Raw genomic sequence first — 24465 nt, 5'->3', positions numbered from 1 at the left:
TCAAGCGCGTAGCTTTCGTAAGGACACAGATAGGACTCAAAATTCGATCATCCATTTTTTTTTCTGAGAGGCCACTCTCCGCCTGATCAAAATAACACCTCAAAGAAGTTAGATTTCATCAGCAATAACGAATATTAATATGTATGTTAAACATAGAAGGAAAGCTATGCGGCAGCTGTAGAACGTCTGCGCACAGCTGCCGATTACTGCTGAACGCACCTCGGACGAAAGCAGATTTCTTTACGGTAGGGATCTCACTGCGAGCATTTGTGCTTATCGTAATGAAAAAAAAAAAGAAACGATGTACGCAGGGTTGTACCGATGGACGTAAGCCCTGCTCCTGCTGCGGGAGATCTGTCGCTGAGCCATTACGATTATCAAGGCGTTGATTAGCGCCTAGCCTGCTTCTATTTCGGGCAACAAATCTGCTCCGGTCAGTGCACTGCCTCTGTGAGCCGCACTCAGGCGAAGCGCGCCGCCGGCAGACATCGTAATCCTTCTGGAGAAAATGGTCATCAGTGCGCGCTCAGCCCTTTTGTTTTCTCATCCCAGATACGTTGTAAGAAAACACTTCGTCCGGAGAGAGATGAGAATAAGATATCTTTTTTTCTAGTCCCGACATAATTCCATTGCTGTCGTCCTGTCCCCGTTTTACGACGATCGATCGCCTTTATCTCAAACTAATCTTATGGGGCGTACAATGGCAATTTTAAAGAGAGAGCTAAGAAAAATTATTAAGAAAGTAAGTACGAAAGAGATTGCACTAACCGTTCACGGCCGTAGTCCGCAACCGGGCGTCTGGAGTCTCCTCTGTTCGGCTCGTAATCCTCGTACGAGGACCTGGCACTCTCCGCCGACGTCCTTTGCTGAGGACGCACGTCCCTGGTCGTATCGGCTCTTCGATCGTAATCGTCCTCGAGATCCCGTCTGGGCCGACGAGAGTCATTCGCTTGCAGCTGCTGTTGCTGCTGCTGCGGATGTCCTCCATGTGCGTCGTAATTGTCCCACCGACCACGTTCCGGAGGCACCGGTCTGTCGGCCCTGTACCGAACCTCGTCGTAGGCGTACTCTGGGGAACTACGACGGTCCGGTTGCTGCGCGGCCCCGACGCCACCGCCTCGCCTGGGCTCTTCAGCGTCACCCTGACGCCTGCCTCGTAGCTCGCCGTACACTCCTTTCCGAAGCGCATCTTCTTCCGGGTAGTACTCCTGCTGTCGCCTGTCGCCTCCGTACTGTCCACGGTGGGGGCTCTTAGACCTGCCGTCGTAACTTTTGCCGGGTTCTGATCTAGCTTTGTAGATGTCCTCAGAGGAAGCATATGGTTTGTAGTCCCTCCTGAGACCAGCTCCATGCTCCTGGTACCGGGACTCCCTCTGTCTGTAGTCTCCTCCGTCATCGAGTGCAGGCGTCTTAGGTCGGCCGGGAACGTTCTCGGAAGAGTACTCCTTGCGGGAGTACTCCTTCATGGGGTACTCTTGAGGCGGCCTACCGTCGCGGGAAACGCTCTCACCACGACGATCGTAGGCATGCAGGAACTCCTTGCCTGTGTCCGGGACTCGCGACTCTCTCCAGCCGTCCTCCCTGCGCTGGTCATCCTTAGTCCGCGGTTGCTGCTGCTGCTGTTGCACTCTCTGAGGCTCGCGACCGTCAGCTCTCGGTGCCGCAGATCGCGCGCGCTGTTCTTCCTCCCTCGGATACCTGGGCTCCCTCGCGTCTTGTCTCGGGGGCCTGTTCAAAGAAAGGGCATTGCGTAATAGCTGGTTAAGCAAACAGCGAAGAATCCGTATTACAGAGATTTCAATAGCCGAGTAATTGATGTTGAATAAAATATATTTACTCCCTCGGGCTAGCGAGCATCCAAACAAAAAGCTGTTATATAATTAAATGTTTCTCCGCGACTAAGGTATGGTATACGTCAACACAGCAGCCGAAAATAAGACAGCGGCAGATGGCTGGTGCTAATTGTGTTGTAGCTTTGACGTCACTACCTGGGGTTGTTCCTGATGTCTTTCTTGGTGTGGAAAGGTTTGTTACAGAGAGGAGGAAGGAACAGTGGCCGATGCCACAAAGCCACGGAAGCTGTGTGGAGGGATGCAATCGGAGAGAGGAACAGTGAATGCAAACAAGAAGGCGAAAGCAATTGCAACAAAGGACAAATGACAGCATCGCAAGGCAGCCGGAAAGAAAAAGAGAAAGATGGAGAGAAAAGAGGGTGACAAATAAGGCTCAAAACAGTCTGAAAGCTCTTAAAGCTTCTTTTTACGTGTCGAGGCGCATTAAAGCCTCTGGCAATGAGGCCGAAGCGCGCTGTCAAGTTAGATTGGGCAAGAAGAATCTTCGGTAAACAAAGTGTTCCTCACTTATCAAGCAAATAAAAATAAAGATAAGCACAGCTGCGTACTCAAGCTCCAATGCGCGACAAAAGGAATAAGGTGGCGTTAATTAAAACTTAACGCTCTCAAAACAACCTCTTAATGGCTCTTTCAGATGTACGGAATGAGGAGCCTCTGGAACTGTTAGCGTCAGCGCTGGAAGCAGGGCTTGAATCTTTCTAGTTAACGCAAAATAAAGAAAGATAACTTTTTTTAGCAACTGTTCACACACCCTCCTTATGCATTTGTATCAAATGAAGTACAATACATAACTTAAGAGAACGGGTGTAAGGTAGATATTTTATGTGTTAGCACTGCGGCCTGTTTTGGAGTTGATATATGTCAGGGTCGCTGCTTGTTCCACCCTGGTTTGCTCTTAAGTTGAATCAGTGCAAAGCAAGCGTCTTTTGTCCTGCCCATTTCAAACGAAAGCGCTAGGTTGAACAGTTGCAACAACGACCATGCGTCCTGTATAAAAATTGCCGCTTTTATTAAAAGCAAAGAAAAGAATGTTCCACGTGCTGGTCTCGTTTATCCCGCAGGAAAAATAGTATCGCATTTCACGCGCGCTATCCAATTTGTGTAGTCCTATCTGGTTTCCGATGTTTCGCATTAGTAATTGAAGAGTGCAACGTAGTGCAATTTTGTAACGCTCTCTCTTTCAACACACACGCACGCACGCACGCGCACACGCACACGCACACACACACACACACACACACACACACACACACACACACACACACACACACACACACACACACACACACACACACACACACACACACACACACACACACACACACACGCACGCACACACACACACACACACACACACACACACACACACACGCACACACACACACACGCGCGCGCCTTTTGACATCGCGTCTAGCTCTCTGACCATTACGGATGTATCGTGCGCGCGTGTGTGCGCCGTTCTGTGCCATTTTTAAATTTGGGATCCTTTATCTGACGACACACATAGGCCCCAATAAAATACTGTATACAGCTAAAGATCATACCAAAGCAAACATATTCTGTCCTGCGACAGCCACCTTGAACGAAAAACCATTTCTCTCGATAAAAGTCATGTAACTGCAATGTTTCCGAGGAGTAGTACGTGTGAGCAGCTTCCTACGCGGCATTTTTTCTTGTGCCGGACACACGGATCTGAGAGTTCTCATCGGGAGTTATCTGACAACCACCTGTCTCTAGATTCCTCTAAGAAAATAAAAAATAAACAAAAAAAACACGAGAAAAGCAGCACAGGAAAGTGTAAATGGCCCACGAACGCCCGCAAGGGGCGTCTCCTTCGAGCAAACAGCGGCAGTGTATCCCTCCCTTCGAGGCTGTGCACGCGGGAGCAGCCGCGATTACCCGAGTGTCCCGGCGTCTCGCGAGTCGGCAATGACGTTTACTGTCGCGGATTCTCGCTTGTGCGAAGAGCTTCCTGCTCGGCCTGCCCGCTCTCCTCCGGGGGAGCAGATCGCGCTCGGCCAGCGCGATTGTCCTCGGCGCCGCCGACGGCCCGAGGAACTCCCGGAATCCTCCCCACGGGACACATTCCTCGGGTGTGGGCGTCGTCGCTTATCGCTCGCGGCCACAGGTCGGACGGCGCGCACGCGACGACGACGCGAGATAACCTGGGCTCCCGGAGCCCACGACTCACCTCTGCCGAGAGAGCTGCGGCACAGCGCGATAGACAGCGAAGAAATGCACAAAGACTAACGGCGAGGCTTTTTTGACACCGCACCGTTGGCCCCATTACGCACCCGCGTTCCCATTTGGACCTCACAGCTTTCGCCACTTGACGTGAGACGAGTGAAATCGCCTACACGCAAATACCTAACACAGGCTAACAACGATGTTTTTTATGCGAAGCATATTACTAGAGCTATACACTACAGCCCGTCGAGCGCGGCGGTGGAGCTACCATTGACCTTTAGCGTGACCACGTGACACCACGTGACAACATGACGTCACAGCAGAGGAGAGATGGGCTGCCGGCTCGCGCGGTCGGCCGCGGCGGTGGAGGCTCCACATCAGAGGCGCGGCGGGTGACCACGTGACAACATGACGTCACAGCAGAGGAGAGAGGGGCTGCCGGCTCGCGCGGTCGGCTGCGGCGGTGGAGGCTCCACATCAGAGGCGCTGCAGCTGACCACGTGACGCTACAGCAGCGGTATAAAGCTGAGCTTGCCTCGCTAAGCCTCAGCCATTTTTTACCGATGATATACCCTGATGAGGTCACATAATGTTTCCTTTTCCTCGGCTATTCAGTATAAGTGTTGAGTATGCTTGTTTCCACATTTCAACCTTTCTTTATTCCCTTTTTCCTCTCTTTTTATCCCTCTCTGCTTCTTCTTTTATCCACCCTCACCTGGAGTCGCATGCTAGGCTAACAACCAGGCAGACCTCTGCTGTATTAATTAAAATCTCTCTTTCTATAACACCAATGAGTTTATTCTCGTGAACAAGGCAGATGGATGCAGTTTACGGACGTTATCTTCGGGGTGTCTGTTTATTTTCGGTGATTAGGTGAACTCTACAAGTTTGACATACAGTGTATAGACAATATGTATTTAGGACAGAAATAAATCTTAAACCTGCGTACTTCGCAATTTTTTTCGGTTGTGTTGGCTCACAGTGTTTGATTGTTGAACTCTTTAGGACTTAGCATATGATAGTTATTTATTATCAGCCTACAGTTACATGCTGCACTTTGTTCACTAACACTTGTAGTGCAGCATGAGGGAAACGCGAACAACGTCGCCAGTGTTGAGCAAGGTGTCAGATAACATCATCGTCAGCAAGAATGAGTGGATGAGAATTATCCCCTCATTGTTCCAGTTCTCCGCCTTATCAGACATTTCTTATAACTCGCAAAGACATGACCCTAATGGGTCTCGGGCGCGACCTTTAGTCATTGCATCTACGCAACCCAGCATTTTTGGGGGGGCCAAGCTAATCAATCAGGCGCTGTTATCTAGAGGCGTGCGCACTTGTCAGTCCTCAGAATGGGGTCTAAAGTGGATCTTTATCATGCGTGTGCTTTACGACCTAGCAGCGTTCTCGGTCTCCAAGTGCGAAGACGTCTGTGCGGAAGGCCGTCAGGCCAGAAATCATCAGGTTTCAGCCTCGTCCTAATCGGCCACACGTGTCAAGCGCAGTGAAATGTCAGCTATTCTTTTTTTTTCATGTATGACATAGGCGCATGCCGGAACGAGAACAACATTCGGGGATGTTGGCCAGAGCTGAATTTTGAAAAGGAGATCGGCGAACCAAACCAGCCGCGAACCATTCACTCCAAACATGAATACGCCTATTGGATTAAAGAGGGAGTAAACTGTGCTCTAAGGCAACCCCTTTCATAAAAGAGTATGCACTAAAGGAAAACTTAGTCCCTTTTTACACCTTTGAGTTTAGAGTGTTGGGCAACAACAAGCATTCTGTCGCAAGCTCGGGGGTTAATGAAAGGTGCCGGTTAATCTAAATTGCTCTCGAAGCCCACACACATGATTCACGCAGTTTGTACGGCGTCGTTTTACAATACAAAGACAGTCGCTCTAGGCTTCCCTCTAGGATTCTGAATTATAGGCTGACATTCAAATGGCGTTGTTGATGTGAGTTGTCAATTCAAGAAGGAATCTGTGCCAACTGCCTCGGTTCTCTAACGAGAGAAGAGTACACATATGCGGGTGGCACGAAAGTGAACGTGGACTTTTCATGGCGGCATGAAGATGCTTTTGTCGGACAATCCCCGCACCGACTTGAGTACGCTAATAGCAGAGGAATTTCCCCGAGTAAAAAAGAAATGGGCCTCGCCAAGGCCACTAAACTAGACTAGCTCCTCTACTAAAAGAAGCTTTCGTGGTTCCTCGATGAATAATTTGATTAATATTTATAATTACGCCTCTGACTGCAATACTCCCCTCGGCGGTGGCTGAGGGGCTTTGGGGTTCAGCCGCTAACACCAAGGTCGCGGAATCTGATCCCTGCTGCGGCGGCTGCATTTCGGTGCAGGCGAAATGTGAAAGACACACCCGTGTGTTGCGCGATGTCAGCGCCGGTTAAAAGAACCCAAGGTGGTCTAAATTATTCCGTCGCCGTCCTCTACGGCGCCTCTCATACAATACCACCTGACTGGAATATAATTTGGTTTAATCTTGTAGACTCAATCAAGCCATCATTGTGGCGGACTGTTTATGTCGTTTGGCTGTCGAACACGAGTTAGCGAGTTCGACCCTGGCATCAGGAGCCACGCTTTGATGCCAGCGAAATGCAAAACCACACAGATACTTATAGACTGCGGTGAAAATTAACCGGCAGCCGTGAACTACGGAGTGTCTCATAGCCCTAAGTGCTGCTGTAGTACGCAGAAGTTAATTAAGCACTCACTAAAAGCGACCAACTGGGACCTTTCTGCATCGTCGTTTATTTACACGGAGGGGAGCTGAATCTATCTGGCGGAACATCACAACAAAGCGCACAGTCACAAGAGCTGACAGTAATGCGTTGCCTCCCACGAATTAAACGACAGCTTTACAGAGACAGCGACGATGATCAAAAGCAGAAAGTCCAGAAGAAGGCAGAAAAAAAAGTTAAACAAGCAAAATTAACGGTTACATGCTGCAAAAGGGGACTGAAAGGCCGGAGAGGACGGAGAAATGGTGTGTGTGTGCTTGTGTGTTCTGCCTCCTTTCTACCGCTGCGACAAAGTGGTAAGCACTTTTCTCAGCTGTTCAGGAAATATAAGGTATGCACTGACTCGAGGCCGCTCATTTGTAGCTGTCTACTAGACTGATACAGATGTCGCTGTGAGCGCTCAAGCGCTGTTAGATGGCCACGCACGTCGCTATAGGCGCGGCAAATGCGGCAGATCGCGAACAGGCTAGGAGATGACCTGGGGCGTTCGACGCCTTCTTGCCTGACGTCGTTTCATGTCTTCCAACGCACTGCGGTACTCGCACGCGCGCGCGTCTGAGACGCCCATTTCCGCGCACACGCCAAAGCGTAAGGCGAAGATGCTGAGGCGAAAATTGTACCATTCTGCGGGGCCAGGAAGTCGGTCGCGTCTAGAATGCTGAGCACGTCGCGAAGGGTGACAGAAATACAAAAAGAAACAAAGAAAATGGCCCAGGCAAATTGGGCGGAAGTCGTGGGGATGCGTTTTGTTTCGAATACACGCTGAGAGAAAGCTTCGCAAAGCAGTCATACAAAGAAACACCTCGACACTCGAACCCGCCGAGCTTTCTTGCCGCCGCGGGAGTTCTTTTTTATTTATTTGTTTTTGCCCGCCCATTTCCGGCACGCCACGTCAGCGGTCGAGGTCGGCCCTTGCATGGGAGGTGCTTGGGCGCGACGTAAAGTGCCTTCCAGCTGTCGACGCCAGTCAGAGAAGAGCAGCCCGAGATACGGCTGGTCGTAAAGGGGAAAGCAAAAATACTATAGTGTGTTTTCGCTACCGACCACTAAACGGCGCGCATACGCGGAGAGACTGCAACAAACGACGGCATCAGCAGTAGCGCCGAGCCGCATAACATCGCCTGGAGCTCTAGTGAAAGGCGCCGGATTTGTTGCGTCCGGTTCGCTACGACGAGCCCTGATTTACGAGGTGGGGCCGACGTCCACTCGCGCATAGCTCGCGTGCGCGAAAGAAGAGAAGAGAAGGGTGGAAATAAAAAAAAAGAAAAAGGTCGCAGATATGTCTCGTGCAAATACGTCAGCTCTCCTGGAGTTCTCGCGGCACTCACAAGCTCTCCCAAGCTTGCCCGACTGTCGAGATCATGATATTTCCGTGTGAGATCATTTCTGATGTTGTCTCCCGTGAGGCCCTTTATGCTATTATGCTATTCGCGAATGCGGGCTGCGACGAAAGTGCAAATGACGTGCAACTGAGAATATAGGAGGCCGATTACATCTTTCGTGTGCGACGCCGTGCAATAGTCTGAAAATGGGACGCACGACTACGAATACAAGCATGAATAAAATTATAATTATTATTGTTTTTTTTTCCAATATTCCGGCAGAGTAGCTTTGTTTACGCAAGCTTTGTTTACCGAGTGATAATCGGCCCTTTTAAACTTTGTGCACCGCGCCACAGCACTGAAAGCAGTTGGATTCAAGCTCGGATGAATGGAAGCAACTTTATTGGGGCAAAAGAAAGGCCGCCTGGGTGGTTTCTTATTGATCCAGCAGTCCATGGGCGTGAGCTTCACGTAGGGCACGGTCAACTAGCCATTTCAGGCCGCTTCAGATGGCATTTTGTCTTGCTTCCAAAGCTTTCGATTGCCTTCGACCTGCCTGACACTCGCCTTCGTTGGGCGCCAGCTCCATTCCCGGAGGCGGCGGCGGCGCTGCACTACAACTCTCGTCTAGAAAGATGCCTATTTAACGCAAGCTATTGACGGCGCTATCTAATCAGTTTCAAAGCTCGCACTGCAGCGCACAGAGACTGCTTCGCTGCGCGGTGGATACCTTAACCGCGCACTGAGGGAAGTTGGTTTGGTTTATGGGGTTTATAACGTTCCAAAGCGATTCAGGCTATGAGGGACGCCGTAGTGAAGCGCTCCGGAAATTTAGACCACCTGGGGCTCTTTAACGTGCACTGACATCGCACAGTACACGGGCCTTTAGATAGGATAGGATAGGATAACTTTATTTGGCTCTAGCACAAGTGTTTTTTTTTTTTTTATGTGGTCAGATGAGTCCATCCGCAACGGTCGGTTGCCCCTATTCCAGGGCTCCGCTGGATGCTGCCGTCAGCTGAGCTCGCCGTATCAAACCGATCTGGTCATCGCGGCAGTCGCTGGAGAGCAGACCCTCCCATTGCTCCACACTTGGGTTTTGTATAACTGGGACGATGTCGACTTTTTGACATGCCCATGTGATGTGATACAGTGTAGGTTTTTCATGGCACCACGGACAATTGTGTGCGTAAAGTGTGGGGTGAATTTTACTTAGTGTGTTTAGATTTGGATATGACCCCGTTTGAAGTTGTCTCCATGTGACAGCCTCTTCTTTGTTTAAAGATTTGTGCGGTGGTGGGTACCGCATCCTGCTGCCTTTGTAGTTGTTGAGTATGGCCGAGTAGTCCTGAGGTACTGGCAGGGATTCCTCAAGGTCGTTGACGTTGGATGCTCGGTAGTTAGTATATCCTCGAGCTATCCTGTCTGCCTCTTGGTTTCCTGCCACCCCCGTGTGCCCCGGTACCCAGATGATCTTATGTTTGATCGCCTTGTGTGGTTTTGCATGTGTTTGTTGCGTCTTGCAGTCTACAGAGCGGAGTATGCGGAGCGCTCTGTGACCGACTCTGCCGCAAAGATAGTTGCGGCAGGCTGCTTGTGAATCAGTAAGAATTGTCAGTGACCGCCCAGTACGATAGCCCTCCGCTGCCGCTAGAGCGACGGCCGCTTCTTCAGCCTCAGCTATCGTGCAGTCTTGCAGTGAGGCGCTGGTAATCTCGTGTAATTCCGAGTTGACTACAGTTGCCACTGCGTTGTTGGTGCCTTGTCCCCTTGTCATGGCATATGTGGCAGCGTCGACATACACTGTTGTATCCTGGGATGCGTGTGTTTTCTGTAAGCGGTCGGCCCTTGCCTCTCTTCGATCTTTGTGGAGGTTCGGGTCCATGTTTCTTGGTATTGGTGCAACCCTGAGCGTGCTGCGGTACTCATCGGGGATCGTTTCAGTTCTCAATATTTCTCGAATTTGTTCGGTGTAGCCCAGTTTCTTTAAAAGAACTCTGCCTGTGGGGGTCTGCTGGGGGGGCCTTTAGAATTTCGCCTCCATCGAAATTCGACCGCCGCGGCCAGGATCACTTCATCACTTGCCCGTGAGGGAATTGATTAAATTAGTGGGTTTTGAAGAAAGAAAATGGCGGAGTAGCTCTCAAATTCTCGGTGGACGCCTTAACTACGCCGCGAGGGAAGGGAAGAAGGTGGAAGTGAAAGAAAAAAGACAGAAAGAGGGACCGTAGTGGAAGGCTCCGGAATAATTTCGACCCCTTGGGGATCTGGGGATCTGCTTCTGAGCCATGCAGTGCCGCTCCTGCTCCTCTTGCAAACTCAAGGACACTAATCTCACGAAGGCGGGAGGAACTTAAGTCCTTAACTCTCCCAAGCTTAGGACTGTCATATGCGCTTAAGAGCCAGGCAATACGGCTTGGAAGAAAACTCCTTGGCCTGTAAATTTTTGACAAAGATTGTACCTGCCACGCGCTGCCTACGGCGTGCCTGGGCTGGTTAAAGTGGGTAGCCCACTAACCCCACCTGTTGCTCGGGACTGCTGTGACGCAATCCAACGCACGCCTGTACACTGCAGACGTCCCTGCGGGATGGCAAGTCTTCGAGAAAGCCGCGCTCACAGGGCCTACCGTATTTTAGAGCAAGAAGCTTTCATACACTTTATCTAGACAATAAATACAAAATTTATAACTCCGAGACCGGGGATCACTGGAACAAGATTAACTGTGAACGCTTCTTCTGGTTTCCATTTTCTTTATCTCGCCAGCGAAGCGCTTTGTCTGGCTCATATTGTCCACGCATTTGTTTGCGAGTCCCGTTCCTCCTGCGCTGCACCATTTAACTAAGCGAATTATGACGTCACGGCGCGCTGTTTCTTTTCTCGCGTGGGCCTGCATCCCGCCGCGGCGTTAAGCGGAGTACAGCGGCATCCTGCGCATCCGGCCTGCACCGTTCACAGCCGACCTTGTTGGCCCAATTAGCGCTCGCACCGCTGTGTGGCTGCAGTCTTCCGCTCGGCGTCGAGTTTACAGACCCGGGCGGAATGCAGGCGGCCGTGTGGAAGCGTTTTTGCCCCGGGGGCTTGTGTATACGGAGGAAATGCAATAAGGCCCCTGCTTCGGGCGGCGGTTGGGCAAACGGGCCTCGGAAAAACGTGGGGAACTTGGCAGAGTATGAACGAGTTGTAATAACTCCGCACCAGAGCGGAAACTTCGTGAGTCCGCCGCTTTGTAAGCGAACCGGGGAACGTGGAAAACGTCGGTGCTCAAACATGGGTTAAACCGACTGCCAGTTTGGCTTGATTGCACAGGGCCAGAGATTATTCGTTGAACGGAAGTTTTATTCTTTTTTTTATTATTTCCTGAGCATGCGAGCTTCCGTCCGTCGGGAACAGTCAGTCGTAACTGGGCAAGCAAGACGATGAAAAGAATTCATTTATTTTACAAAACTATTACAGGCCTTAATTTTTCTCTGTCTAAACTTTTTTTTATTGAAAATATTTTTTTTCCATAATCGCTATGAGCACTCATTTTCTTAACGGACCTGAAAATACCTTGCTTTACTATGCTATGCAAGATTTTTTTTTTTAAACACAAAGTGGGCTTTTATACTTGTAATGAATCGATTCTTTCAAATAACTACACCGGATACTCAAGTGGATAAACCCTAGCTGCAGTTGCTTGATGGCACAGAATCGCCACAAGAGCTTTCGCAGCTCAATTGCAGTAGATAGTGCCACGAGGCGTTCTTGGAAGTTGGGAATACTTTTTTTCCCTCAGTCTGTTCGTTATATTGCTTTCTATATTCCTCATTTCTCACTTGTAGGGAAATTTCACTTCGCTTAGTGTGGTTATAGATACACTGGCATATATCTACAGACTTTTTGATTCATGCTTCTATATTTCACTTCATTATTTCACTCTGGTTGTATCGTTATACAAATGTTAACCGCGTCTGCCGACCGTTTACAATCGCTTCTTTTGTGTGAACCGGCAGGAGCAGATTGAGCCCAGGATGAGCAAGGTCACCCGATTTCAGTGCGATCGTAGCGTGCGAAGCCCGGTGAAAGCCACAGCGACTCCCAGCGTCGAGCAGAGCAACGGCAGCATGAAAAGGCGGCTTCCAAAATGGCGGCACTTTGCAGCTGTCTCGCAGCACGACAAAGGCATTAAGGGACAGGTTCGTATTTCTTCTTTCCCCTCTCCCTAACTCGTCTCCATGATTCGACTGCACTTCAAGCACGCTGACAAAAGGGTCACGTTAAATCAACATTTCCTCGGCAGTCGCGCTTACTCGACCCGACTCGACAGTTGTCCTGTCTTGCCGCGTTTACATGAATGCGACAGAATGCGTCTGGAGTCTACTTCTGGAGAGAAAGAGCAGGTTTTGAGAAGGAAATGCGTGACTCGTCTACTCTCTTCCTCGACGTTTTTGCACTTTCCTCAAAAAGGGGACTGTAGTCGACTTCTGTCGCATTTATGTAAATGATACTTCTGATCCAATTGCGTTTACACGGGCTCTAGAGTTGAATTTCAACTCGGCAGGCCGACTCAACCCGGCGTTGTCGTGCTGATGCAAACTCCCAGAATGTGAGCGCAACGAACGCACCTTTCTTCGCTGTCCCTCTCGTAGGCGCGGTTAACGTGGCCGTTGGCTGTCCGATTGTTCTGCGTTGGTTCGTCTGGTTGCTTCCGGGGGGGAGTGGCACCAGGGGCCACCGCTGTCACCCTCGGGATGCGCCCCATGCTCTCCGGGATGGCGTCCGGCCGAACGTGGGGCTCTTCCGGTTCCGGTTCCTGGTCGAACACGTTCTGTGCACGCCACGACAATTCCCGTAGTCTCTTTACAAAATGTACCTCTGCCTAATTCAGCGACATCTTGAATGTCTGGCTGTCATATTCTTCCACTGATTTTTTACTCGCTCCGTTGCGTTGACTAAGCATCTAATGCAGAGACTAAAGGAAATACCTAGTGTAAGGTGGGGTTTATTTGGAGAAGCTTCGCAACGGGAGCCGGGCCAGCAGCAGCCCAAGATCAGCTAGTCCAGCTAGGAGCGTGCACCAGGCGATGGCCGCGCGGCTCGCGCTTAGGCCCGTCGTCTTCCTTACACTAGCAACTGGTGGGACTTCATACGCTTTTGTAGGCGACATCAGTCGCCGTCGTGTACTTGTTTCATAGCTTGTTTGTAGCGAGCGACACTAGTCGCTGCCTTGTTGGTTTTGTCTTTGTGAGGGACTATGGTCCCTTTGTATGAATAATGAGTCCAATAAACTTCTCTTCAAAGCTTTTTTAGGACGTGTATTTCTCTATAATCACTTACAAAGTGCTGACCACCACAACAATTTTAGACAGATAATTTCGATGTCGCTGACTTTAAGCAGCAGTCCTATTACAGTGAAGTTGCACATCGGAAAATGGAGGATGTCTCATCTAAGCCAAGTGCTGCTACTGACAGGCATTTACCGAAATAACACCCATTGTTACCAGCTTTGGTCAAGAGACGAACTGCGAAGCACGCTCATATTCATACCGCAGATCTTCATTCGGCAGAGTAACTTTTTAAGGGACCATTTGACTTAGTCCTTACAAAAACCTAAGTTTTCACGCGAGGAGAAGGTCTGCATGCAAGAAAGTCATGTCACCTGGAAAGCCTTGTCCACTGCGGTCTGTATCTCGATGCTTTCCTTCTCGTTGTCGATCTCCTCTTTCCTCTTGTGGGCGACCATCGCGATGGCCAGCTGGAAATGAAAAATGGGTGAGGCAGCTGAGACTGGTGGCCGTCAAGCAAGGCGTCAGTCGTGAAACAGAAGGGTGCAAACGTTTTATTGCGAAAGCAATACTATGCCAGGTCTAACCACTCGTCGCGTGGCCCGTGGACACCCCTGCTCCTCGAGGAGCCGCCACCGCGCCTAACCGATGGTGTGACGTCAGCCTCTCCGTTTCTATGACGACGCGTGACGTCAGCTTGCTCTCTCCATCGCAGCCAGGAGGAGCCGGCCGTGCCGCGCTCCTCGAGGAGTCTCGCCATGGAAGTCACCGACGAAGAGTTTATATCTGAATCTAGTTGCTCTACTGCTTCTGCATTGTATTGCTTTCGCAACCAACCAGGTTTAACCAGAGCTAAACCACACCCATTTTTTTTCTTTATGAGAGGGTTAAGACTGATATTTGCAGCTTGTGCACATACGACATCAAGGTCACACAGCACAGCGCCAGACAGATCACCTCAGAAATAAACTTGCACGGCCTTAAACGCAACTGTCTCAGTGTTCTTTTTCTCAGCCGTTGAAACGCTTTAAATAATATGTACATATGACAATAAAGAATAACCACCCGGATTTATCGAGGAATAGCACCAGAGAGGTGGGCAAAATAACTTGAAAGGATGCAAATGGCAGCAGTTTGCTACAACTGTTCGAGTGCTTTTGAAGATTCAGACCAAATTTTTTTCGTTCCCGGTTTTTTCTGTTACTTCTTGAAAAACGTAAGTGCCTCTTTTTTATTCGTTTGCGCAAGCGTACCTGAGTAAGAAATCAAGCGTGCACAAGCTGAACATTGCCGTTGGCTTTTCAGAGGTGCTATGCTCTATTTTAGATCATGCGGCACTGGATACAGGTGGGCGGCCCTCACGCTGGGATGTCTTGAACAAAGTGACGGCTAGGAAATGAACAATGCAGCTGGTTTTCTATGCGTCCACCATGCATTTCCGCTAGTGGCAGAATTGTGCGTATTCTATGGGTAAAAAAATTATACTGGGAACAGTAACGAATTTTTGGTTGTTTTCACCAGGTATGGTCTCAGACCTGCGTTCTGGAGATCTAAGAAGTTCCCTGAAAGGAACGGGGTGCTCGAAATGGAAGTCATCACTGCAGCCGCTTTATACTCATCCCCGCAGCTTTACGCTTAATGTAACACTTCGCGGCCGCGGCGACGGCACCCCTGGTAACAACGTTACCGTGAACCTCGTTACCGCTGTGCTTTCCGAGCTCATAGCAACTGCCAACTCCCGCGACGGCTTGAAATCACTCCACGAGACGCTGTCTTGGCGTTTTTCTTTTTTCTTTTTTCACAATTTTGCCGTAAGTTATTTCTGCTCTTTTGTCTCGTTCCTCGCTCTTGCTTCTTGAGAACGCGCAGCGCCAGCTCGGTGAGCGTTCGAAACTCAATTTAACTGAAAAAAGGGGTTGATGAAAAGCGCCCCAGACAGCGAAAACTTTGTTTCGCTGAAGCCCGCCAGAGGGCGAATCGATCGACGTTGGCGCTGACAGAGCGTATCTTCCGCGCCAAGGCGCGTGAGTGGATGGTAGGCATTGGCGTGGATAAATTTTTTGCCTTTTTCTCAGTTCCAGTTCGTTCCAGTGGCGTGATCCTGCTTTTCAGCCGTGTGCGTTTTTCACTGAATCAGTGTTCGTCTATGAGGAGAGACGAGGTGAACTATCGAATAATCATGAAACACTTCTCAAGTGGTCCAGAATGCAGGGCTTGATGAGCACAACTAGGTAGGTACCAGCCTATCTAAACTTAGTTGTGCTAAACAGGCGCAACTACATGCACGCGGCCTAGATAAACAAGGACACTTATGTAGTATGCTGTCAAGAATCCATCACAGAGCCCTGATCCCAACGGTAACTACATTCTGGCTTACTGAAGAGTGGAAAAGTTTGTCACTCCACTGCTCCTCCATTGCCGCCAGCAGCGCATTCTTGACTTCATGCCCGTACATTCTTCGAGGTCGTCGCTAGAGTATGCATTACAGGCATTAATTTTTTTTGCTCTATAGTTCACCGGCTGAAGGCCTGTACTTTGGGAGCTGCTATGCTATACAATATTCAGCTTTCCTATGCTTCTAAACTGAACTTCGGAGATATAGACGTCGTGCTTGCGTAACTCGACTTTTAAACACTTGCCATCTGAAAGCGCTCAATTCAGATTTTTTTTTTTTGTGCTCAGTTCAGTTTCAAACTGCAGGGCTTCCGCCTGAATATACAGGGCGTTTCATCAGCGTACGTTTTGAAAAGCTGCTCAATATAGACTTTTCGAGAAAAAAGAACAAAATATCTTCAGGAGAAAGCTGTAAGATTCAGCAGACGTCAGTAATTGTTAGAAAAATACCAATTATCTAGCTAATTGACAAATATTTACAAATGAACTTTTTAATGAACGATTTTGAACGTTATTACCAAACGCGAATTTGTATCCACGGAGGAGGCGATGCCAGATCAGTTTTTCAAACGAAGAAAAAGTCGTGAAACGGATTAATTTCGATATCCTGGAATATGCCGTTGTATCTGTCCGAAAGCAAGCGTCAGGGAAATTGCCAGCGCAAATGTAGCCAGCCTGGCTTCATGTACTTTCGTCATAACGAGCCCTTCTATTCCTATCTAATCTTACGCGCGCGCGCGTAAGAGTAGACAGGGATAGAAGGGCTCGTTATGACGAAAGTACATGAAGCCAACAGTCCCCGAAACCAAGGCGCATAGGGGATGTTTTCTTTTTAATTTGTGATCCCGATGAAAGAGATAACAATAACGTAGTTGTTTTCTCGCTTAAAGGTAACTGATTAGAAAGCAATAAAAATACCGCCGACAGCTGAAATTGGACAGCCGTCGCTAAAGCACCGGAGTATTTTCTTTTTAATTTGTGATGCCGATGAAAGGGATACCGTGATATATATATATATATATATATATATATATATATATATATATATATATATATATATATATATATATATATATATATATATATATATATATATATATATACCGGGTGTCCTAGCTAAATATAACCAAACTTTTAAAAAAGGCGAAGTGTCGTAGTCCAGTGAAACCAACTGAGGGTTGTTCATGGTCGCGTGGCCTAGTCTTGAATATTTTTTCGCTCTTCAAAGTAAATTAATGAGTTACATTTAATTAGCTAACTTTTTAATTATTGACATCAGGAAGAAAGCGCCAATGGAAAAGTGTTAGATCGCCTCGAAAAACCGCTAGTAGTGCTGTTTCCGTCAAGTTACGATTTACGTAGCTTCATTTATTGGCCTTAAGAGAAAGTTGTCACGTGACCAGCTGCTCGCTCACTTCTCTGCCCCAATGGGCACCCAAAGTCTCATCGAAGAGAGGACTTCAGAAAAAACAGATTTTATTCTTTAAGGCGCGTCTTTGGACGTTGAAGTGGCACAGCTGTCATGTGGAAGCTTTTTCTTATTGTGCGAGTTGTGGTTAAAGGCCGGTAAAAAAACTGCTTTACGTAAATATTACTTTGCTGCAAATGTCTCAGTAAGCTGTTTCTGAAAGCGGCCTACAACTTTTCCATTGACACTTTGCTCCTCAAGTCAATAATTAAAAAGTTAGTTAATTAAGCTTAACTAATTATTCAACCTTGAGGAACGAAAAAAATACTGCAGACCAGGTCACGCGACTCTAAACAACCCTCATTTGGTTTCAGACGGCTAGGACACCCCGTGTTTTTTAAAAGCTTGGTTGCATTTAGCTGGGACACCTGGTATATATATCACGCTATCCGTGCACTAAAATCAACTGGTTCTGGTTCTGCATTTCAAGTAAGCAAACAAGCATACTAAAAAAGAAAGACAACAGCTGTTGCGAGCTTCATCCCCCTGAAGCGCGAGTTGCGCAAACGAGACAGACAGTGTACTAAGACGGGTGCGCTCTCGCGTCTCCTCTCCCGGAATCTCTAGCCCCGACTTCCACGCAGAGAGGCGCGCGAGGTTTTCGAGAACTGAAATTCGCCTAACTCCACGCAGCACTCACTGAGCCTGAGAGAGTTAACAGCGTTTTCAGCTGCTACGGGTGACAAAAAAGGAGCTATTAGTTGCATATATTGTGCCCGCTCTCTACTTTGGGTGTTTTTAATGAAGAAAAGCTAATGAGAACTGGTTCCAGGAATGAGTTGACGAAAATTCCTGTTAAAGAAGAGGCACATATTGTTCAACACTGGGTAGAAAAATGCTAGAACAAATGGAACGTGCGCTTCGCTTACCAGATTTAGGCTTGGCTTAACAGAGTCTAACCACATCACTGGCGCGCAAGCGGATTGCACGTGCTAGGGTATCGAGCTGGCAGTGCTGTTTTCTTGTGCTCTCTCTCTCTCTCCCTGATTCCTAATTAGGCCAGCCGCAAAGACAGCCTCAGCAGCGATGCAGAGAATGGACCCCGGGGTCGACTGGTGATGCAGTCACTCGCAGCTCGTCTTCCTCCGCCTTCATCATCCCCACCACCCCACCCTCGTCTACCTCCTCCCTTTCCCCTTACCAATGCCTGAACAAACTCAGCGCGCACCGACCTGACGTCGCCTGCTCGCGCCGGCGGCGATCCCGCGAGACAGGTCGTTACGACTGTCGGTGGCGCGTGAAATGTAATTTATCAAAACCGCCGGCTTAAATGCTGCTCACGTCGACCGACTCGCCAACTGACGGAGCTGCTGCTGTTCTGCGGTCGCGTTTAGCGGGTCCTCGGAGTCTCTAGGCGCGACGTGTCGACCTCGAGAGCAACTAGTTTTGGCAGAGCTCTGCGCCCAACACTCTGCAAAAAAGGTGCAGCTATGTGGACGCTATCGGGCAGGCGTCGCAATTGCTGAGGCAGCGAGTTCACAGAGCTTCCCCGCATGTCTATGGAAGTGTCCATGAATGGACAGAACTTTAGGGAGCGTGTTTTCTCACGGACTGCGGCCTGTTACAAACCATCCTCACTTAAGGACGAAGTTAATAATTTGGTCTGGGTTAGTTGGTCCATTGCTAATGGTTAGAAGCTGACCAATATCCCTCTAGTGGAAAGTATATAATCGTTGTATCTCGCAGTACTCACCTATAGGATAGAAACTTTAAGGGTAACAAAAAGGCGCGACATTAGACTGCGGATGAAACACCGAGCTATTGAAAGGAAAAGGATGGATGTAACGTTAAGGGACAGGGAGAGAGCAGAGTGGGCCGACAACAAATGGAAGTTGATGATATCCTAGCCGAAATCAAAAAGAACAGATGGGCATGGCAGGTCACGTAATGCGAAGGCAAGATAACCGATGGTCCCCTCTGGGGCAACGGAGTGCACTCCAAGAGAGGGCAATAGCGCAACAGGGCAGAGAATCAGATGAGATTTGGAAGCTTGCGGGGCTGGGATGGGCGCAGCTGGCGCGAGACGGAGATAATTGAAGAACAATGGGAAACGCCTTTGTCCTGCAATGGCCGTAGCTAGACTAGACTGATGGAGATGACGATGATTGGTACATTCTTGAATGCACGTATGCTGCGTGAAAGGGGCGTGTGCAAGAATGTTGTTACGAAATGCAGTACAGTGCTCTGGAATTTCTGTCCCGGCCTGCCAAATGAAAGCAAAAATATGAGGCAGCGGCTTCATGTGGCGGGGAGGTTTTCGCGTGGCTTCTGGGCGCTGAATGATTATTGTGGGTGCTTGCACGCGAATGTTAGGCGTTGTTCTGTATTGTGTGCCGTCTTATTCATATCGGCATTTATGCTGTACATACTACAAGCAGGAATCGCTTAGCAAACAAGGAACTACCGTCGCCGCCTTTGTAGTGTGCCTGTACATGAAGTTCCGCGTTGTTGAGCATGGGATGGGCTTGTAACGGCCACATAACTTCAATATCCTTAATTCGTCGCCTTTCTTATCCGCGAAAATCCTGCCGTATTTTCTCTGCAGAGCAGTCAATTCATTACATTGTTTTCGAGTTAGAATAATGTCAAATTCAATAGTGAACAATCAGTTACAGAAGGCATAAATGGAGCTTTATGGGAACATACATGTTCAAGCACGCTGCGTATTGTGCATTGCGTGGTGATGACGGAACGCTCACCTTTACGATCCATCCGATGAAGAAGTACCGTGAGAAATAGAGAAAGATGAGAAAAGAGACCAGCGCTGCGTCGTTGTCCGGCTCAAAGAAATAAGTAAACACCAGCTGGAAAAAAGAAGAAAAAATTACGCGTTCAGTCAGTGCACAGACAACTTACAAAAGTTGCATGTTCGTTATCCGTTCTACCTATCGTGTTAGTGAAAAGGAGAGAAAGAAATTGCTTAGAAGCGAACAAACAAAAAGACGGATGAACCTAAACGGCATGTTTATGTTACAGCATAGCGCCGTTCTGCACAGGGAGCTATAATTTATGCTTCAGTCCACAAACATAAAGACTTCCCACCTCTGCAGGTCATGCGCGTCACTGATCTGTTGCAAAAACAAGGAATGCAAAGAGAGCGGCCGTTGACTAGGCACGTAAACACAACAGCGGTCAATCGGTCATGCACCTCAGTGTTAGTATTCTCTTTTCTTGAGCTCGGTGGGCTTTTTTTGGCAATGTCAGGCTCTATGTTTTCTTCTATATTGTTGCAAGACCACAGGGCACGACTCAATATTACTTTATTTAGATTGAGCAAGCTGATGCTCTTACAGTTTAATCAGACAACACTCCTACCACGTTAATGTCATAACCCTGGAACTATAGAAAGTGGTAGTTATATTTGCATTTTTTCGGCAGCTCCGTGCTGGCGAAGCCCCACGATTTCCATGGCCAAAGGCCTTGAAATAACAAAAGGATGTGTATATAACGAGAAGAAAAAGAAAGAATCATAGCAGGACGTTCCCACTCGCAAAGAACAAAAAGAAGTCAAAACAATAATCCCTCACTCCCCACGCAAACATGGCTCACTGCGTCCCATGACGGGCCTCAGTGGAAGGCACGTGAGCGGACAAAACCGAGCCGTTCGTATCATTGCACTCATCTCGACGCCGTGACCCCGAACTAGTTGCTATAAGGTTTATCCCTCTTCTGCGATCACCAGCGCACATCAGCCTGTCCCATTCCATGGCTTCCCCTGCATTTTTGCGACTTCTTGCATTGGACCTTCGCAATGGCCATTCATAGAACACGATGCCCGGCTCGCATGGTTAGAGGGGAATCTAAGGACATACTTGGCTTGCGACCTGAAACGTCTAGATTGCGACAGGCTTGACCATTGAGTGGTCCGCACTAAGAGGCCCTTGAACACGTGGTACGCTTTGCAGCAATGCCTTTTATTGCGATGACAAAGCGAGTCAAGTTGCCTTGTGCCGTCATGAGAGGTCACTGAGGACGTCCAGCGCAAAGAAGTTCCGAAACAGCGGCTGGAACAAGTGCCGTCTAACCGCCGTTTGCGGACCTCTCCAGCCCAGAGACGCGTCCTCTTGACGACACAGAGCGTCGTTGAGTGCGTGTGGTTTGGCAGGCGCTATCACTAGCACTTCTCTTTGTGGTCAACAGTCACTCACCTCGTTTTTTATGAAGTAGTAGGCTGTCACCGCCACACTCAGCAGAAGGGTTAAAATGGAGGTGAAAACAAAGATGGGGAATGCCGTTGCTTTGTTGCCCTGAAATCCAAGAAGCATAATGTTGCGATTAAGCAACGTTATTAAAAAGTATTAAAAAAAACACTGGGGCATTTAAGTCACCTTAAGAGTGGAATACGACAGCATTTAAATTGTCTATCTAGATTGCTGTCTCGAAACTAAGATGCTGAGAAGCCGGCGGACGGGTTGTGATGACGTCATAAGGTCACGTAACCTCTCTCAACCAATCAGCTAATTTCGACTCAGAAAAAAAGGGGGGGGGGGGTTGGTGTGACAACTCTATTGCTATCGCATCGCATTAAAAATGTTGCTTAGAGGATCAACGACAAGGAAATGTCAGGGAGAGAGAGAGAAAGAATGAAAGAAAAGAAAGAAGAAAGTAAGAAAAGGGAAGGAACGGAATTAATGAAAGAAATGAAAAATAAGAACACACGTATAGCCCCACGAAAACTTGCTTCACTTGTGCATGCACATATACGTGCGGTATGCAGACTATGTATGACGCGCGAGGTATGTGAGAAGTGACGTTAATTTGTTCGTTTGTTCAACGGCTATAAAACTGCGTGTATACGAGTTTTGTCGACAACACTTTTCTTTGTATTTTCTTCGCGCTTATTCTTCATTAAAAAAATAAAGCGAATATTCTGACCTATGTTCGTGTTTTTCGCTTATAACAAACACTCTGTGGCGTGATAACTCACCCTGTTCGACCATAGTAGAGCGACTCCGCTGAATAAATACAGCAGGTGCAGAACCAAAAATGTGCTCACGCAGTAGGTATATTCTGAAAAGAAAAAGCAACAATACTAATAAGAAACAAGTGTATTTGAATCAATTTTATGAAACGCTGAACGCAGTCATGGTAGTTATTGCATTGCTGGCCTGTAACAGACAGCTACAATAGTTTTATAGTTTTACGGGCGCCCAAAGCTTTTACCACAGTTGCAAATCATTTGGGCTACGTATAGCAGGAACATATTTTATATTTCACGGTGTGAGCATACGGTCTGTCTTACCGCCGCAATCCACTCAGCGTGAACGTTCAGTGAATTACCGCGGGAATCGGTGTTCAGTGTGCTTGACTCTAGATGCCTTATTTTCATGATTGCCGCGTTTTTCCGAACACATTTCGAGCACTTTGTTAGTTCCGGGACAAAGACTACGCGTTTAATCATGCGCGCTATGGTACATGCTCAGTCCGTATAGAGCACAACCTTAAAATGAAAAGATCGAGCGTTCGACTTCCAGCTTTACTGTCACTACGCACTGCTTTATGACTTGTGACGAGCTCTTTGTCGCACGAGCGTTTTCGAGACTTCGCGGAAGGTTGGATGAATCTTGGGGTAACTCCGCCTCTGGTAGGCATTTTTCTTGTTGGAAACGGGCCAAGGCACGTATGCGATCATATATAGAGTCGGCAAAGTGATTGTGAACTATTAACAACAAATAAGCAGCACCAGCAGTAATAACATCAACAGGAGCTGCAGCGGTAACAACAGCAGCAGCAATTGCACCAGCACAAGCAAAAAAAGAAACAAAAGCAACAGAAGCAGCAAAAGCAACAACGGTAGCAACAGTAGCAACAGCAGCAAAAGCAATAACGGTGGCAAAAGCAGCAAAAGCAACAACGGTAGCAACAGCAGCAAAAGCAACAACGGTCGCAACAACAGCAAAAGAAACAACGGCAGCAACAACAGCAAATGCAGCAAAAGCAACAACGATATCAACAGCAAGAATAGCAGGAACGGCAGCGATGGCAACAATGGCAGCAACGGCAGCAGCATCTACCTCGGAAGCAACAGTAGCAGCTCTTGCAACGACAATTAGCAGCGACAGCAATATTCGTTAGGCAGCGGACAGTCCAAGAAAAAAATAAAATAAAAATTGCCCTACCAACACTGTCAATGATACAACGGTCTTAAGACACTGCAAAGTAAAAATGAGGTACGAGGCAACTGAATATTTTGCATAGCAGAAGAAAGAGGCAACAGTGAGAACAGCAGCAATGGAAGCAATGGAAGCAACGGCAGACACGGCAACTACGGCAGCAAAGCGTATTTTGTGGCTGCATTTCTTCTGAGGTTGAGCAGTTGCTATCGAAATCATCCGTAAACTCATTGGAGCTGTTTCGAAGCGGTGAGCGTAATGACCACTCCCTCTTTTTTTTCTTCAAAGTAATGAGACCGCCAGGTGCACCAGATGCGCATATTCTCGCTAATGAAGCCGCTCGCCGCATTCTTAAACTAGCCAGTATGAACCTCAGACCGGTACAGACCCTGAAACTGGAGCGGTTTCGTCAACACAGCTCCGACCAATATATATATATATATATATATATATATATATATATATATATATATATATATATATATATATATATATATATATATATATATATATATATATATATATATATATATATATATATATATATATATATATATATATATATATATATATATATATATATATATATATATATATATATATATATATATATATATATATATACACACACCGAGGCTCGATAGTAGGACGACTGTGAATTCTATCTACACTCAAGGGAAAACGATTATACCCCTGAACGAATCGTGCTGCCCATGAGTCATCTCGGGCTTTCATTGCCAAACCTCCCTGCCAAATGAAGCGCGTTTCCGCCGCTAACGGCACAGATTATTCTAAGCGCAAATTTTTAAAAATGGGATTCACGATCACTGCTTTGTCTGCGAATGAGATTCAATGTTGGTGGATGTGCTGAACAGCAAGGATGTAAATTTGTTGCATAAAAAGTGGTTCCCCGTCCTATTTCCCCGAAATTATGCCTTTGAATGCTGCAGGGGCTGAAATAAAAGAATAGCAATAAATAACGCTCTCTATATCTACTCGCAATTGGAATCTTCCTTTGACACCGAACAACGAACAATGATACCTCCCGTACGCCTGCTGATTTTGAAATAAAATTCTGTCTTTTTTTTTTAGAGAAAGTGACG

General features: G+C 47.8%; 1 protein-coding gene across 2 annotated transcripts in view; it reads right to left on the bottom strand.

Annotated features, from left to right (window-relative positions):
- LOC149372238 (uncharacterized) overlaps window positions 1-24465 on the bottom strand; it is a 57901-nt gene that overhangs the window by 10631 nt on the left and 22805 nt on the right. For both annotated transcript variants that reach the window (XM_089566656.1, XM_089566657.1), the window contains exons 3-8: window positions 22177-22259; window positions 21398-21496; window positions 19949-20053; window positions 13762-13857; window positions 12728-12930; window positions 769-1728 (exon numbers count right to left, since the gene is read on the bottom strand). In XM_089566656.1, coding sequence (XP_089422782.1) covers window positions 769-1728; window positions 12728-12930; window positions 13762-13857; window positions 19949-20053; window positions 21398-21496; window positions 22177-22259 — 1546 coding nt within the window. The remainder of the gene's footprint in view (window positions 1-768; window positions 1729-12727; window positions 12931-13761; window positions 13858-19948; window positions 20054-21397; window positions 21497-22176; window positions 22260-24465) is intronic.

The sequence above is a fragment of the Amblyomma mixtum genome, chromosome 1 (genome assembly GCF_055824585.1).
Source record: "Amblyomma mixtum isolate Tamu chromosome 1, ASM5582458v1, whole genome shotgun sequence".
NCBI classification, from domain to species: domain Eukaryota; kingdom Metazoa; phylum Arthropoda; class Arachnida; order Ixodida; family Ixodidae; genus Amblyomma; species Amblyomma mixtum.
Note: the sequence above shows the minus strand (reverse complement) of the source record. Positions and strands in the feature narration are given on the sequence as shown.